This window comes from Osmerus mordax, chromosome 15 (genome assembly GCF_038355195.1).
Source record: "Osmerus mordax isolate fOsmMor3 chromosome 15, fOsmMor3.pri, whole genome shotgun sequence".
NCBI lineage: Eukaryota > Metazoa > Chordata > Actinopteri > Osmeriformes > Osmeridae > Osmerus > Osmerus mordax.
The window spans coordinates 16,728,685-16,743,752 of NC_090064.1; the positions used below are offsets into that span (position 1 = coordinate 16,728,685).

Here is a 15,068-nt window from a genome sequence, read left to right on the forward strand (position 1 = left end):
CATACTAATAATAATTTTATTTATAATGCACTTTATATTTTGTCAAAATGTACAAAGTGCTACAGGTTAAAAACGAGAAAGGGCGCAAAAAATCATGTAAAAACTAAAAAAGAAAAGTCAATCAGCCAAAGGCTCTGTTAAAATGAGTTTATAAAAAATAGTACATCAAAAGTATGACAAATAAATATATAAGTAACATATAAATAACAACATAATATTCTAACTATATACATATAATTACACATAACTATATTGTATGTATTAGCTTAATTTCTTTGGAAAAGTACTTCCTAACATGATATTTAAACTAAGGCTGCTGCTGCGTCAGAAGCAGAATAATTAGCTGCACTCTGACCTCACATTGTCTTCTGCCTCCTGTCCTTGAGTACAAAGATAACGCGCCACATTCCTGTTGAGTGCCTGTCTCTGACAGGACAGCTTGTGCAGCACGGGGGTGTCTAGTTTTATGGAGGCAGATGGCGAAAGGTCTGAACCCAGAGCTCTGTCGAATTGTTTTCATAGACTTCTCCTTAAAAGAGAACCCTCCCCCCTTAATGCTCTCCGCCCCGCTGCCCGCTGCCTGTGTCCCCCCCCCCCCCCCCCCCCCTGCTGAAGAGCACGTCTCGTTTAATACCAATACTGAGGAAGGGACTGTTTAGTTTGATACTATAGTTAGAATCGACACATGAACACAGCAGGGACTCACTTTTAGTTTTATTAACAGTTTATTTTCAATTAAATCAGGTTATAAGGTTATTATCATTATTACATCACTGTTATTAGTTAATGGATAATCTTCAATCAAGCAATCAGTCGTGTCAAACTTATTAATGTAGTCAAGTTATTCATATATATTATACTTTTGAGTTGTTGAGTGCACTGTATAGAAACAACCCAAGACTTACAGAAGGTTTTGTAGTGAGGCTGGTGACTCCACAATCTAGTAATAGGACTTGTTTAATACAGTTTGTCAGCAATGTCACCTGCCTTCAGAGGGCAAAATGGAAGAGACTACCAAACTGTACACGGTCCTTCCTGGGCCCCCTTCAGTCGGAGGAGGGGGATGCCCTGCAACACCTCAGCATTACTCTCTAACACAGTTCTGAAAAAGATTCTTATTCTCTGTTAGAGAGACATAACATAGACATCCACTAGAAATATCATGTAACAGCTAACTCCTGTATGCTTACATTACATACTAACTCCTGTACACTTACATTACATACCAACAAGGATTCTTGTAATGCTGACTGTCATTACAAAACAAGGTTCTATACACAGAGTCCCAGTCTAATCTTGAATAGCTTAGACTGATCTTCTAGAGGTATGTTGTAGCTAAGGTTCTGGGGTAGGTTCAGGAGGTCTGTGGCTCATCCAAGCGCTTCAGCTTTACAAACTCCCCAGAGCTGGAGCAAAAGCATCTACACAGCATCATCCAGAGAGGAGGTCGTTCAATACCGAGCATTCCTACATGCAGGCTTCCACACAGCCCCCCGAGCTGAGAGACATCATGTCTTCAGCTGTGAACACACAGCCTTGGCTGTTGAGACTGCTTCAGTGCCTTCAGCTCAGCAGCTGAAAACTCAAGACCATGAAGCTGATGATAATACATAGGCACCAGGCCATTAGCATTCTCTCACAAACACCAAACCAAATTTGAGGTTTTCGTTAGCTTCTGATTTAAAGTAACATTAATTTAAGAGAAGGGTGCAATTTAAATAAGGATATATTACTAAATAATTGAGATAAATTAACTGTTCCCTACAGCTTCACTCCAGACACAAACCAATCAAAACCCTTCATGCAGTCGGTGCAGATTCCCCCCTTCGTTAGATGTGCCACAACAGCTGTGTTTTGGGGTCCTGGTACCGAACCCTTCTACACTAGTCAAGCTTCAAGTTAATAAGTGCATGAGTTCCTACAGGGGGTGTCGTTTCTCCACAGCAACAAGTTCAGCACTAAAGGCTAGTCTTGCTTACTTCCCTTCTAGAATACGACAGGTCTTCATCCATGCCCAGCAGTCTACTGTTTCCTAACAATAGATATCCCAGCACTAGTGATGTTGAAAAAACTAAGAGTAAGTTAGTGACATGTCAGACACTGTCCCAGTCCTGCCTCAGCTTTGTGGAACGGAGAGACTGCCTTCACAGCTGACAGCTAATCAGTCTGATGGAGCTGGATTCTTTCTCTGGCACGGCCAGGGGGCTAGAGGGATGGGGGGGGGGGGGGGCCACAGGGAGCCAGGGGGCAGGGAGGGCCACAGGGAGCCAGGGGGCAGGGGGGGCCACAGGGAGCCAGGGGGCAGGGGGGGCCACAGGGAGCCAGGGGGCAGGCGGGGCCAGAGGGAGCCAGGGGCCTGTGAAGGGGTACAGTGGCGTGTGCTGGTGTACTACAGGTCTCCAGAGAAAGAGACGCCTACATGAAACAACTCACACACTCAAACACTCACTCATACACACACTCTCATTCTCACGCACACCGCAATGAGAGTAGATGGACACAGATGACATTCCTATAACCTATATTAGAAATGACTAAAAAAACGATACGTTAAGAAGAGCAGAGTGTCGTTTAGTAGAGCTCTCTTAATTTCTATGACTATCATTCTATCCGCTCTGCTACATAAGTAATAGCACTCAGGTATTCATCTGAGCAGTGAGTGAGCAGGGAGGTATGTGTGTGAGGCCAGGGTCTAGGTTTCTGGGTTGGGCGTGGCCAGCAGAGGCACGTTGTCCCTCCTCCTCCGGCCCAGCGGGGGGCGCCGGTACTGCTCCCCGTCGGCCAGTGTCTGGGGCAAGGGCTTCCTCTTGCTCTCAGGCAGCAGCAGGATGGAGAGCACGGCCAGCAGGGCCAGAGACGAGTATACCACATGGTGCAGGAAGTAGCCGTAGTGGTTCCTCAGGTCCATGAGGGGGGAGCTGAGGCGGCCCACACAGCCCAGCGCCAAAACCACGCCCACACCACTGCCCCTGGAGGTGGGGGGGGGGGGGGGGAGACAGGAAGAGAGAGGTTACACAGGTCATCCTTCAAATCTCATGGAATAACAGCCTGAAGCTTACATTCAGTGTGATTATTTTGTTTGTAATTTTGTATCTACTTAGCTTCTGGTCAACTGTCTCAGGCTTCTGAACCAGCTGTTTAAAACCCCCAACTGCCCCCAGCTGCCCCCAGCCGCCCCTACCTGATGATGGTGGGCATGATCTCAGCAGTGAAGAGGATGCAGAGAGACGCCGTGGCCTGGGAGGAGAAGAGGCCCAGAACTGAGAACACTGTGATGGCCGCCTCGCTCAGATCTGAGGGGAGGAAGGACGGTTAGTCTGCGCCCCCCTGTCCTCATTAGCATACTGTCCACTCTTCAGGGTCAATACTCCCTCCTCGCCTTGACTGTCCTATTACCGCAGTGTCCTACATAAGGTATGTCGTACCACGGTCCCGCCACAAGGGGGTGATACTCTCATGCAGGAAAGACACCGGCAGTTCTCAAGTTGATGCCAAAACAAACGATCATGTGATGTACTCTATTCTAATGTATCCATTACATATCAAACAAAGGCATTACAGGCCAATGTCTGTTTAGCCTGAAAACTGCCAAACTGCTTGAAGAAATGCTGGATTTACATGAAAGGAAATACATATATTTAAAAGTGAAAGTTGGTGAGATACATTCATATGATCTAAAAATCACACAAAAACGTATTTGCAGCTTTTAACTAAGAAAAAACATGTTTCTGCAGTATAAGTGGACTATCCCTTCATAGACCTGAGAATGCAGCAAAAGGCACCATTACAAAATCAATTCAGATATGAGCGTGAGAGGCTGGAGTGGGAGCGTGAGAGGCCAGAGTAGTGGTCGTACACTCCATCAGTCCCAGCAGGATCAGCGACGCCAACCCCGTCAGCGTCATGCCAAGCAGCAGGATGCCACGCCGACCGCATCTGTCCACGGTTGCCCACAGCAACAGCCATGCCCCGCCCCCCGCGCAGACAGACAGCAGGTAGGTCCAATAGAAGCTGGGGGCAGTGCCTCTGACATCACCGCGGAACGAGCTGTAGCAGTGACTGATGCCGTGGGAGATGAATCTGGGGAGTGGAGAGAGGGAGGTGGAAAAATAGGAGAGAAGGGAATAAAAGGGTAAAAATAACCGTAGAACGATGTAATTACAGTGTCATTAAGCAAACTAAACCACAACCTCCTCTGGGCCGAACACAGTCAGAACACTTATATCCCCATTTTTTTCAAGTGTAACTATGGTTACAAGTTGTAATCACATCCAGGAACGTCCATACCCACATCAGAACATCACCTCTGTGCTACCTGCTACTGTAACACACGGCTGGTAACAATAACATGTGCCTTTAGCAGACGATTACACCCAAAGCAATGTACGGGGGGGATTTGAACCCAGGCTGTGACTAACATGCTCCAGGAGGGAGGACTTACGAGGTGAAGCCGAGAACGCAGATGTTTTTCCATATGTTCCTGCTGTGGAAGAGCTCTGGGAGAGAGAGGCGTGGCCGCGTGGCGGAGGACGAGTCTGGACCCATCTCTGCAGCAACACAGACACACAAGCTTTTATCCCCAAACAAACCTTATAGTACAGGATGGATTTGAACCTTTGTCCTTGGGATCTGCAGTCAAATGCCCGATCTATACCCACAGATGGTTTGAGAGCACAGACACTGCAGGCCTGAGAGAAGGCTCAGCCTAACCTTCCTTTGGGACGAGTATTTATTCTGTTTTAAGATTTAAGCTGCACAGCCCGTGTTTGAATAAAGACCTCAGTTTTTTGGGGGGGGAATACACTTCACCCTTACTTAAGGGTTTAGGTTGGTTTAGGTGCAGTTCTATGTGCATATGTGAAGCCCTCTGTGACATTGCTTGTACAGTACAAAGAGCTACACAAATTTGATTTGATCATCTTATAACTTGCTGTTAAGTAAGTTTCTTTACCTCTTTACCTTACCCCGGTAGAATGCAGCGTATTGCTCTGTGGGGATTCCCAAGCGGCTTGGTGTAAACACTACTGTTTACAATAACATCACTGTATCCATCTGCTTACAAGCTGCTTTAAGGATTCCAGCTTCAAGTTGTGCTTAACACAGTCCTTGTCTTTCACAGACACAACCTTGTCCTGGACTAAAGCTTACGTAAACATGCGTGTTCAGTCTGAGGCCAGGTCAATGACCCCTGCATGACTAGAGACCATTCTTTGAATTCCCACGCCTACCTGTGAAGCTCTCGTCATCCCTGTCTCTGTTCCTCCTGTCACTGAAGGAGTTGAGGTCAGCAGATGGTTCTGACAGGAGGAGCCAGCGAGGAGATTCTGGAAACACCCCTGGAACACTGCGGGGAGGAGTTACAGGGAGTTACACTGCTGCTACAGGAGTTAGGAGGAGTTACAGGGAGTTACACTGCTGCTACAGGAGTTAGGAGGAGTTACAGGGAGTTACACTGCTGCTACAGGAGTTAGGAGGAGTTACAGGGAGTTACACTGCTGCTACAGGAGTTAGGAGGAGTTACAGGGAGTTACACTGCTGCTACATGAGTTAGGAGGAGTTACAGGGAGTTACACTGCTGCTACGGGAGTTAGGAGGAGTTACAGGGAGTTACACTGCTGCTACAGGAGTTAGGAGGAGTTACAGGGAGTTACACTGCTGCTACATGAGTTAGGAGGAGTTACTAAAGGAGTTACACTGCTGCTACATGAGTTAGGAGGAGTTACAGGGAGTTACACTGCTGCTACATGACTTAGGAGGAGTTACAGGGAGTTACACTGCTGCTACAGGAGTTAGGAGGAGTTACTAAAGGAGTTACACTGCTGCTACATGAGTTAGGAGGAGTTACAGGGAGTTACACTGCTGCTACATGAGTTAGGAGGAGTTACAGGGAGTTACACTGCTGCTACAGGAGTTAGGAGGAGTTACTAAAGGAGTTACACTGCTGCTACAGGAGTTAGGAGGAGTTACAGGGAGTTACACTGCTGCTACAGGAGTTAGGAGGAATTACTAGAGTTAGATACAACAGGGGCCAGAAGATGGTGAAAGAGTCTGATTTCAATGGTTCTGTGCTGCATTTGGCATTTGTTAAATTAGACTGAGCCAAAGGCATCAAATAGACACTTTCCAGAGAGGCGGTGATGCCGCTTGGGGCTGGATGTGACAGGCTCAGATCAATACGAACCGTCAGGATGTCAGTTTGCATCAAAGTCTTTATTCAGACGATCAGCTTCCTCTCTTCTGCTATTCATGCTGTTTCCTTCCCTCACAAACACACATTCTCACACACACACTCATACACGCTCTCATCCACACACACACTCATGCAGTACACACTCATTCACGCACACTCGCTCACCCATAGCTGAGGAAGAGAGAGAGTGGAGCTGCCCCGGTCCCCAGTAGGCCCCTCCAGGACTGGCATCCCAGAGCAACGCCAAGCAGGAGCAGCTCCCCAGCAACCGTCACCAGGCCCGCCGCCATGGTGACCAGCAGTCGTAACGAGGGCTCACACAGTTCAACACCTGTTAATCGACCAGAAACACACACGAGGAACAAATGATGATCAACAAGTACGTAGAAAACTAATGACTTAACAATGTGTTTTTTTGGTTTAGTCATAAGCTACTCTAGTCCTTCTGTTCTCGTGTCTGTTCTGACGTTTGACCTGGTGAGAGCTTGCAGGTGTAGAACTCTACTATACTGACTTGCTTCCAGTCAGCAGGACATTCCCAACAGTTTTCATGGTGTGTTCACTGGAAACACAGTTCAATGTGTCTGTCGTGGCCCCAACCCACGAACGTTGGAAGTTACTGTAGCGTGACTCACGTATGATGTAGAGAGTGTTACTGTAGCGTGACTCACGTATGATGTAGAGAGTGTTACTGTAGTGTGACTCACGTATGACGTACAGAGTGTTACTGTAGCGTGACTCACGTATGATGTAGAGAGTGTTACTGTAGCGTGACTCACGTATGATGTAGAGAGTGTTACTGTAGCGTGACTCACGTATGACGTAGAGAGTGTTACTGTAGCGTGACTCACGTATGACGTACAGAGTGTTACTGTAGCGTGACTCACGTATGACGTACAGAGTGTTACTGTAGCGTGACTCACGTATGATGTAGAGAGTGTTACTGTAGCGTGACTCACGTATGACGTAGAGAGTGTTACTGTAGCGTGACTCACGTATGACGTACAGAGTGTTACTGTAGCGTGACTCACGTATGATGTAGAGAGCGTTACTGTAGCGTGACTCACGTATGATGTAGAGAGTGTTACTGTAGCGTGACTCAAGTATGATGTAGAGAGTGTTACTGTAGCGTGACTCACGTATGACGTACAGAGTGTTACTGTAGCGTGACTCATGTATGATGTAGAGAGCGTTACTGTAGCGTGACTCACGTATGATGTAGAGAGTGTTACTGTAGCGTGACTCACGTATGATGTAGAGAGTGTTACTGTAGCGTGACTCACGTATGATGTAGAGAGTGAGGTAACTGCCAGCGCTGAAGGCAGCCAGACAGAAACGCATGACGATGAAGATGGAGGGGGAGGGAGAGACGCTGACCAGCACCCCAAACACCACGGACAGGGTCAGGGAGACCAGCAGGGTCTTAGACCTGCCCACTCTGGAGGAGAAACACACCATCAAAATCATTAAAGGTTTAGGCGACGTTTTACATTAAGGTTACATTATCTATCTGCCACCTGAACTACATAGAAATACCTGCAGTAACACTGTAGGTCCATAGGAATGATAATATAATTAAGCTGTAAATCAGTGGAATAGGTGGTCACACCTGCCCCTTTATTACACTTATGTAAACTGACCTAAACTGGATCAATGTTAACATCCATTTACCCCTGGAAAGCCAGAATTTAGCTCCAAAGTTATTTTTGGAAACCATGTTCATCTTCGTTTTCAAAGATTGTTACACTGACGTTCGTTAATAAGCTGTGTGATACACGTACAGTTAAAAGTCCCTAAGCGGAGTGATACACATACAGTTAAAAGTGTTATCTTCAAATGTCAGCACTCAAGGAATGCCTGATGTCCAATCAAATTACTTGGTCAGGACCAACTATACTGTAATAAACCTTGCTGAAGTGTAACTACAGTAGCAGTTCCTATGAGTCTAAAGTGTTGCTGTAAGCCAGGTCCTGAGGTATGGACCATCCAGGTCTTCCTGTCTCCAGCCTCACCTGTCAGCTGTGTAGCCCAGACCCAGACAGCCGGCCAGGACACCCAGGATGAAGCAGACCTCCTCCAGGGGCACCAGCCAGTACTGACCACACACCAGGTCCCACTGGGCCACACACAGAGAACAGGTCACGTGTCACACACCACAAACACAGAATAGTACAGTTAATGTGTGGTGGTTCAGAACATGCTTTAACCACTAAGCTATAACTATCCCCACATGAAGAATGATCTGTTGCATTTACACAACTGTTCTACTATCAAGTTCCGATGTTTTACTGTATTTCGAGAAACATTCTCTTGACTGCTGTGTCTGACAGAGTGCCTGATATCTCTCTTGTGAGTGTTTAACATTTCTTTTGCATTGTTCGCAGCAGAGCTTTGTTACATTACATTTACATTTTACATTTAGTCATTTAGCAGATGCTCTTATCCAGAGCGACTTACAGTAAGTACAGGGACATTCCCCCAAGGCAAGTAGGGTGAAGTGCCTTGCCCAAGGACACAACGTCATTTCCACGGCCGGGAATCGAACCAGCGACCTTCTGATTACTAGCCCGATTCTTTAACCGCTCAGCCACCTGACTCCCTTGTTAATACAGTTATCTGACTCGTGTTGAGACCTGAGTGATTTTAATGATCTGGATAGATAGCATGACTCTCTGGCCTCCGCAGACAGGCTGCTGCTATCTGCCGAGGTGTAACTGGAGGCCGGACGTGGACCAATAGGATCCCATCCCTCATCCCTCATGCTGGGGCTTTACCCTTCAACACAGCCGTCTCAGGTTAGCTCACAGCTGCCAGCGGCATCCTCATCAACTATGTGCTTCACACAGTAGAGATCATGTCAAACTTGTGGACAAACAAGTTCACCAACTCCCCTAACAGGTTTTGTGAACGTTTGAAGAAAATAAAAAATAAGTAAAACAATGTCCTTTTGTGGAAATCTGTCCTCTTCTGTCCAGTCGAACATTGACTAGGAACATCTCCAGACATGAGTGTTTAGGCACCAAATCCAGTTTCTCAGGTTAATGTACACTGTATAAGAGAGTTTCTCAAGTAGATGTAGTGAATGAGACAGTTTCTCGGATGTTCAGCTCAGTACTGAGTGACCCCTTTGTGGGAGTCGCTCAGTGTTTTTCCTGCTTCTGTGCCTCAGCAGCGTGGACAGTGAGGGATCATGACATGAGGTTGGAGACGCACATTTGATGCTCAGTGCGCTGCTGTTCTCTGTACAGGAGCTGGTTAGAGTGCTGAGCAGACACACAGTATGTGTGAACATTTAAATGCAGTTCAAGTCTGTCTCTCCTGGCCTCCTGTGCTTGTTCAGCTGAACGCCTGGCTTGAGGAGTCGACATGAAACCAAGCGTGAATCACAGTCACAGGGTGGGGCACCTGTATCACTGGCCTACACAGGTACAGAGGAAACCAGCCCAGTGACAGGGTGGAGCAGCTGTGTCACTGGCCTGCCCAGTACAGAGGAAACCAGCCCAGTGACAGCACAAGACTGGCATGGAGAACTAGGTGTGGTGAACGTGACTGTGATGTCAAAGCATGAGGAGATTATAGACTGAAGACTGAGACAGAGAGTTTGACCTGCATAGATCAGAAGTAGGAGATAAGGTCAAGACTTTGGCCAAGCTAACTAGTGGGCTGGAGGTTTTTGTGGACTCCAAATACGGTCATGATAAGTTAATCTACAGAGTGAAGGCTGACGTTGTGACATCGATGTGGAAACAACCATTCCTGCTCTGTTATGGTTTGAAGTTGTGCTTCTCTCAACGGCTCTCGAGTGTTTCGAATGTGAGGTGTTGAGAGCAGAACAGAAAGCACACCGATGCACCTGACAGCAGAGATGACAAAAGGCTCACAATGTAAACAAACAAACACCAACAACAAGCCATCGAGTGACTGCGTTTTTTCCTTCACGCACCTCAGTGACGATGTTGTTCCTCAGTCCCTCCGTGACGTTGTAGTCCCAGCCCGCTTCGCAATCCACCACCGCCGACCCCGTCCCGTTCACAAATTGTTTACACTGGGACGGTGCGCCCCCCGCCCGGACCCCCCTCTCCCAGGGCAGGGAAGCGTTGAGGACCTGGGGGGAGGGCGAGGGCCCGGGCAGCCGGCAGTGGTGGGGCGAAGACAGGGTGAGCAGGGGGTCGGAGGAGAGCAGGAAGGCCAGGAAGAGGTTAGGTAGCATGGAGAGGGTGAGGAGAACCCTCTGCTTCTTCCTCCCCAGAGCCAGGACCATCACCTCCCCTGTTGGGGGGAGGGAGGGAGGCAACGGGAGAGAGGAGGAGGTGGAGGGGGCCGGAGAGGAGGGGGTGGGGGAGGAAGGGAGGGAGGGGGGAGGAGGGGGGCAGGGGGGAGGGGAGGTGAGGGGGGGGGAGTCTGGGGAGGTCATCACCTAGAGCTGAGAAGGATGAGGTCACTCCCCAGATGGATTGTGGGAAATGTCTGGAAAGAGAAAACACAGGAACATGAAGGGACTTGATGCTGTGAGTTGACAGGATCATGTCTCACCTGCCTAAGAACTCCCCTCTCCACTTGCTTTTCTACAGTGACACTGTGAAACAGTGAATTGCTTATTGTTATTACTCTGTAGGTGTTTGCTATTGACCTGTTACTTAACATTGGAGGAATAACCTGTACTGTACACCTGGAACTGCCAGGACTGTTAATCAAGATCAAGATAGCTTTGTGGACAAGCGGTGCTGTAACGCTGATCAGGCGTGCACATGGCCCCGTATGGCGCCAATGGTGATGTGTGTTTCCTGGGCCTGGAAGCAGCCAGGGCTGCTGTCTGAATTGTTTGGGTTATATAAGAGCGTCCACACTGGGGAAAGTACTGCGTGGAATGGAAAGAAAGGTGACCGCAATCCAACGAGACTAAGAAACGGAAGAGCACGCAGATTAAGAGATGCCCCATAAGGGGTGTCCCATTTGTGCACTCACACATACACGCACGCACCTGCCCCGACAGCATACTGAGAAACATACTACACTATTTTATAATGACAACACTATTCGAGATGCGTTGCAAAGCTATATGTGTAAGCTATATTTGGTAGAATGACTTACCCTTTCACAAGAAGATAAAACGCGTCCGAAAATCCCTTATAGCCCGTTGTCACTTTCTAAAATCCAAAACATCGCAAGGGATAGAGGAAGCAGCGTTCCGAATTTAGTTGGATTTCAACGCACTCCCTACGTCTGCCATCCTGGAGGCTTTCTCTTTTATTCCATCCTCAAGTGACATTGTGTCCATAAGAAGTGTAGCATGGAACACAGGATACTGGTTTTCACTACAGCAAGGACACGGTTTGCACCTCGTCCAGGCTTGAGACGCGGATTTGATCTATCGGCAAAAGGTTGACGCTAAGACTTCTACCATTGCTGGTATTCTAACGTTGTTGCTCGAACCAAGTTTACGTCCGCCGACATAAAACAAAATAATTAATACATTATTATGTCCGACACCATTATCTTAAAGGGGAAGGCCACAGCAATTGGCAATCCAGTCCCACCTCTTTGGGACAAAGAGAGGGTGGAAAACTGCATTGGGATAGCTTCGATATAAGCAGCAGGCAGACTCGTAAAACATCGGACTGAATCGTTCAGGAGACGTCCCCCTTTTGTACTGCACTTTGAACCTTCTGCCGCATGGCGGGGACATAAATCATAGATAATCAAATTTAAACATTTTTAAGAAATAAAGAGAGAGAGAGGGAGAGAGGGAGAGAGAGAAGAAGAAGAAGAAGAAGAAGAAAAATAAAAAAAATAGATGAAATGCCCGAACGACTTTTGCCCTTGCCTACAGTTATTAATTAATTAGTTGTAGGCTACGCCATGAGTAGGCTATTTTGTTACGTAACATAGCCTGATATATTTTATAGCCTATCCGGTTGTGTAATTAAGGAATAATTTAGAAAAGAATGTATCAATGAATCAATTATCTTAAATTAAGCACCAAGAGCTTTTAAAATAATGATTCTCACACCTGTCTGCCAAGAGCGGCTTTCACCAAGTAGTAACTTCAAACGTTTTACTTAAAACTATTGTCAAAACATAGCCTAATCATATACATCTCGATTGTGCATTCTTGAATAATAATCCTAATTAAAAAGCAAACTCCGAAGTAGGCTACTAACGTTACAAACAGAACATAATCTTAAGGAGTGTCACGGTGTTTGTAGGTACTTTACTGCTGTTGAGAAATGTGGAACTGTGTTCCTCATTCGGTGGTTTGCAGTCCTGGGACCACAGATTGCCCCACACAACGAAGCGGCCCGTTTCAACACCACGCGCATTCGGCTCATGTAGCCATTTTACAAACAGATGGAGGGTACTGAAATTTCTCTCTGACAGTGTATGATAAAGCATGCCCAGAAACACCAATCAGTATTGGGGATTGAGTCTTAAATTACACCCAGACAGTTGTATATTGGAGCAACACATAAGAGATATAAGATTTCCTTATGGTGTCAGAAAATCTTTTTCTTTTATAAGTCTTATCTTCCTGATCTGTAATGTAGGTCTACAGTTCGGACTGGTATATTCAGCAGGCATTGTTGGCCTATGTTTGTTGTAGCTATTCCCGCAGCAAGTGCTCAATTAGGACAAATACCAACTAACTGTGAAGAGAGTGGAAAGTTATTAATTCTGCAATCCCCATTCAACAGCAGTTGCTCAACTACCCCCACCAAGGGGCCTTGTGTAAGGTTGTTCATGCTGGACAAATTCATAAAACCTTTCGAGGTTTCTGAAAACCGTTTTCCTATGTATACTATCCCTTGGAAGCCAACACAGGAAATTTATGAGAACTGATGTTATCTCTTGTTTCCGGATCTTACTGTGTTGAAATCATGTGTGCCCTGCTAATGCCATGCTTCCCCAAAATAATATAATATGTTTTCACCAGAAAACAATGCTAATTTAACCCCCCAAACGGTTGTACAATGTTTATGTCTTATGTAGAGAGAGTGATATTCAAAGATAAACAAAAATATACTTTATTGATGAAATCCCAATTCATAATTGTATAGAAGAATGCTGAAAACCTCAAAATTACATGAAAATAATACTTTTTTGCAACTAACAATACACAAGTTATTACATGATGGTAATAAATTACTGATTGACCATAGGATCTCGCATCTGATTGACAAAGAAATCTTACATCAGGATTTCCTGGGAAACACCAGGTAGACTAAGAACCAGGAGCAGAAAGAGTCCAGGGGGAAAGGTAGCATCTAGAAACACACTTGTGCCAAAGTGTTTGATTGCACAACTTCCATCAAAAGAATACAACACATCTGCATCCAAAGCAGCAGCCTCTCTCAGCTGCCCCCCCTGCCCAGCCTCTCCCCCACGGGGCGGCCAGGGTGGTGAGACAGGGAGCGCCGGAGGTTCTCCAGTTCTTGTGTGAGCTGACCGATCAGCCCCTGCAGCCTGCGGTTCTCGTCCTCCAGCTGCAGGGCCCGGTGCTGCGTAAGCTGGATACGCCTGCGAGCCTTGTCCCGGCTCTTCCTCACCGCGATGTTGTTCCTCTCACGCCTCAGACGGTACTCCACGCTGTCCTTGCTGAAACCCCTCTTCTGTATGGAGCCGTGAGCGGGGCCGGGAGGAGAGGGCAGAAGGAAGGGAGAGAACTCCTGGAGGACAAAGGGTGGGCGAGGGTGGGGGAGGGGGTAGTGGGGTGGGGTGGGGTGGGCGTGGAGTGGGGGGAGGGAGAGAGAGGAGGAGGAGCGGGGGGATCAGATCGGCAGATTATTTTTATACTGTATTATTTTATACTAACTTCTTACATGTGGTCCCCTGACTTTAAACACTGTCTACTAGGTATTGCCTCTTTACTTTGGTCTTTACATCGTTGAACAGTTAATAGATTAGACCACAGCAGGTCTGTAGTCATTCTATTCAGCATAGGCATCCCAACAGTGATGAAGTAGGTCAGTACCTGCTGCATGAGGCTGCTCTGGTGGCTTGATGCCACCGTGGTCGAAGGGTTGAGACAAGGTGTGTAGGACAAGTACGACAGTCCCATCAAATGCTCAGTCACTCGGTCATTCCCTGTCCTGGCCAATCCCGAGCTGCCCTCGGACTGGCCGCATGGCATCCCTTCCATCTGAGGCAGGTGATTGGCCAGGTACGTGGCGGTGGAGGGGTTAGGGGTGAAAGCCAGGCTGGAGGGGTTAGAGGTAAGACTGCAGGAGGAAAAAGAGGCCGGAGGTAGGTGGATGTAATCAGGATTCACCGAAGACTGCTTTGATTCCGACATCTGCGGAGTTCATAAACATATCACAGACGTGAGGAATATTTCGATTATGTTGCAAGTTACATATTTTTTAGCTCGGAGCAAGACATTCTGCAACACCACAAACTACAGTTCTTAAATGAACCTGTTTAATGTTCTAGAATACCAAGTCAATGTAATTTTTTTCTCTTTCTCTTCAATTCACATGAACTGATAATACTTCATATTCCTACTACTTCACATCAGGACCCTGACTTACCTCTGGATCACTGTGGTGTCTATCAGCTCCTCCAGTCGCTGCTCTCTGCTCCTCTGAGGTTACGTGTCTAAAATGGTCTCAACAGGTTCATTTGATCAGCACACCATCACTTCCTCTAAAACTCCTCGGCCTCTCTCTTTTACTCTCTCTCTTTCTCTCTCACACACACACACCAGCTGAATATCGGTTACTTGTATTTATGTTCAAAATACATCATGATTGACAGTATTTCTGAACAGAAATGTTCTTTATTAGAAACATTTTGAGTGGAAACTATGCCCATGGACCATCGTTTTTTAATGTGATTAAGATAATAATTTTAATTAAAACAAAATCGATGCGTCTGTCTCCAT

General features: G+C 46.8%; 2 protein-coding genes across 3 annotated transcripts; both read right to left on the minus strand.

Moving 5' to 3' along the window:
• Positions 1-724: 724 nt before the first annotated feature.
• Positions 725-11,990, minus strand: slc22a17 (solute carrier family 22 member 17). 2 transcript variants are annotated; one of them, XM_067252137.1, is made up of 11 exons: positions 11,282-11,990; positions 10,134-10,657; positions 8,203-8,306; positions 7,474-7,628; positions 6,356-6,521; positions 5,229-5,344; positions 4,442-4,547; positions 3,857-4,080; positions 3,182-3,293; positions 2,289-2,969; positions 725-2,205 (listed from the first exon to the last, which is right to left on the minus strand). In XM_067252137.1, exons 2-10 carry the CDS (start codon positions 10,602-10,604, stop codon positions 2,693-2,695), a joined length of 1,731 nt encoding a protein of 576 aa, XP_067108238.1. In that variant the 5' UTR covers positions 10,605-10,657; positions 11,282-11,990; the 3' UTR covers positions 725-2,205; positions 2,289-2,692. The 2 variants fall into 2 exon arrangements, with proteins under 2 accessions (XP_067108238.1, XP_067108239.1); XM_067252138.1 differs by lacking the exons at positions 725-2,205; positions 2,289-2,969 and having other exon boundaries at positions 3,190-3,293; positions 3,783-4,080.
• A 1,354-nt stretch (positions 11,991-13,344) lies between these two features.
• cebp1 (CCAAT/enhancer binding protein (C/EBP) 1) lies at positions 13,345-14,823 on the minus strand. The gene is made up of 3 exons (XM_067252118.1): positions 14,716-14,823; positions 14,160-14,480; positions 13,345-13,854 (listed from the first exon to the last, which is right to left on the minus strand). Exons 2-3 carry the CDS (start codon positions 14,478-14,480, stop codon positions 13,540-13,542), a joined length of 636 nt encoding a protein of 211 aa, XP_067108219.1. The 5' UTR covers positions 14,716-14,823; the 3' UTR covers positions 13,345-13,539.
• Positions 14,824-15,068: the final 245 nt, after the last annotated feature.

Excerpts from the sequence above, each read along its gene's own strand:
- slc22a17 (XM_067252137.1), bottom strand. The coding sequence starts at position 10,604 with ATGACCTCCCCAGACTCCCCCCCCCTCACCTCCCCTCCCCCCTGCCCC. Across the intron at positions 8,307-10,133 it reads GGAACAACATCGTCACTGAG|TGGGACCTGGTGTGTGGTCA; the intron begins GTGCGTGAAGGA and ends TGTGTGGCCCAG. Across the intron at positions 3,294-3,856 it reads CCTGCTGGGACTGATGGAGT|ATCTGAGCGAGGCGGCCATC; the intron begins GTACGACCACTA and ends TCCTCCCCTCAG.
- cebp1 (XM_067252118.1), bottom strand. The coding sequence starts at position 14,480 with ATGTCGGAATCAAAGCAGTCTTCGGTGAATCCTGATTACATCCACCTA. Across the intron at positions 13,855-14,159 it reads AGAGCAGCCTCATGCAGCAG|GAGTTCTCTCCCTTCCTTCT; the intron begins GTACTGACCTAC and ends TTTGTCCTCCAG.